The sequence below is a fragment of the Fulmarus glacialis genome, unplaced genomic scaffold, assembly GCF_000690835.1.
Source record: "Fulmarus glacialis isolate BGI_N327 unplaced genomic scaffold, ASM69083v1 scaffold33978, whole genome shotgun sequence".
NCBI classification, from domain to species: Eukaryota; Metazoa; Chordata; class Aves; order Procellariiformes; family Procellariidae; genus Fulmarus; species Fulmarus glacialis.
In genome coordinates, this window is record NW_009229437.1 from 1 (window position 1) to 1861 (window position 1861).

The window sequence follows — 1861 nt, forward strand, 5'->3', positions numbered from 1 at the left end:
CCATGGACGCAGGCCCGCTCTGCCAGGGCTGCCATCCCCCGGGAGGGGACGCAGGGACCAGCCGTGTGCCAGAGTGTCCGTCCCTTCTCCATCTCACCCCCGCTGCGGCATCAGGGGCTGGTTTCCCTCAAGACTCGGTCTCCCACCCTACGTCCATTTTGGGACGGAGCGCAGATGGGTTTCCCCGGGCGGCAGCAGCATGGCCCCCACCCTCCAGTCCCCCCAAAACAGCCGTAATAACATCAACTCTCTTCTCCAGCACCACCGGGTGTTTTAATCTGCCGTCGAGATGACTCAGGCGGAAATAAAGCTGTGTTCCCTCCTGCTGCAAGAACATTTTGGGGAGATCGTGGAGAAGATAGGGACTTATCTTATCAGGACGGGCACCCAGCCGCTGCGGATGATCATCAATGACACGGGGCTGTTGCTGGATCAGGTACGTCTCAAACCCGCCCGCGTCGGCTTTAGCCTGGGTGCGATCGGAGGTGTGAGATAACGCAGCCCGGACAGCTCTGATATCAGCCCGAGCTGTCAGTCACCACCGCTGCTGCTCCCAAAGGAGAAACTGTAGGAAAACCTTGGGAAGGACAAATAAGCGTTTTGCTGCTTATAAAAAAAAAAAAAAAATCAGGTGGGTTTTCTTAAGTGGGAGAGATGGTTCGTTACCTCAATTAAAAGGTGGTCCAGGAAGAGCAGAGTGTAACTCTGACTTCTCTGTAGGGAGCAAAGGCGGGGAATAGAGTCCAGAGGGACAGGGATGATGCGCAGGGGACAAGGTGGTGACACAAGCAGCTCAGCACTGGGGAGAGTCACAGCGGGGGGAAAATGGCGGCTGTGGATGGAGGAAAGGCTCCCTGACTGCCATGAAGGGGGTTGAGCGCAGCGTGGGCTTCTCTGTCACGTAACCGAGCCCCGCTCTGCCTTGGGCAGGTTAAGAAAGCGCTTTGCGTCCTCATCCAACACAACCTGGTGACGTACCAGCTGCAGAAGCGAGGTTTCGTGGAGTACGAGGCCCAGTGTAAGCGAGTCCTGAGGATCCTCCGCTACCCGCGTTACATCTACACCGCCAAGACCCTCTACAACGACACGGGTGAGCTCATCGTGGAGGAGCTGCTCCTCAACGGCAAGATGACGATGAGCGCGGTGGTGAGGAAGGTGGCGGACAGGCTGACTGAAACGATGGAAGGTGGGAATCTCTTCTCCCTAAAAAAAGGGATCCGGGAGTGGGAGGAGGTGCAGCGGCTGCCGGAGGCGGGTTTTGCTCGGTGGATGTGGTACCAGAGGCTCTGTGGGCTGCGTTACAGTGGAAAGCTGGCCGTGAACTTGGAGAAGGAGCCACCCAAAGCGGCCTCGCTGCCAGAGGGGTTATAAATGCTGCCCCCCACCCCAAAACGGCCTCCGAGCAGCCTCTCGTAGCGGTTCTTTGAGGACCACAGCGTCACCTCGTCCTCTGGAGCCGCAGGAGCAACGCGGGGGCTGGCAGAGCTTGACGCCGCCGTCTCTATCCTCTGGCCTAGACGGGAAGACGATGGATTACGCTGACGTCTCCAACACGTTCGTGCGCCTGGCGGACACGCACTTTGTGCAGAGGTGCCCGCTGGTCCCCGAAACCCCCGAGAGCCCCGAGGCGCCTCCTCCCCCTGCGCCCACGTTGGTGATCAACGAGAAGGACATGTACATCGTGCCCAGGCTGAACCTCGTAGGTGAGAAGCTCCTCGGGGTGCTGCCAGATGGTTAGTGGGGTGTTTGGGGAGCGCTCGGCCGCACGCTGTTCACCCGAGACCGTGACAATAGTTTTTTAAAAGCAAACGCCATCTTCTTTGCTTGACAGGGAAAGGGAAGCGGAGACGCTCGTGCGATG

The 1861-nt window shown here is 58.7% G+C and overlaps 1 protein-coding gene across 1 annotated transcript in view; it reads left to right on the forward strand.

The window, feature by feature from the left end:
• Positions 1–289: 289 nt before the first annotated feature.
• Positions 290–1861, forward strand: part of POLR3C (polymerase (RNA) III (DNA directed) polypeptide C (62kD)) — a gene marked incomplete at its 3' end in the record, with an annotated part of 3805 nt that continues 2233 nt past the window's right edge. Inside the window, exons 1-3 of the mRNA XM_009583860.1 lie at positions 290–436; positions 931–1186; positions 1518–1699. Coding sequence (XP_009582155.1) covers positions 290–436; positions 931–1186; positions 1518–1699 — 585 coding nt within the window. The remainder of the gene's footprint in view (positions 437–930; positions 1187–1517; positions 1700–1861) is intronic.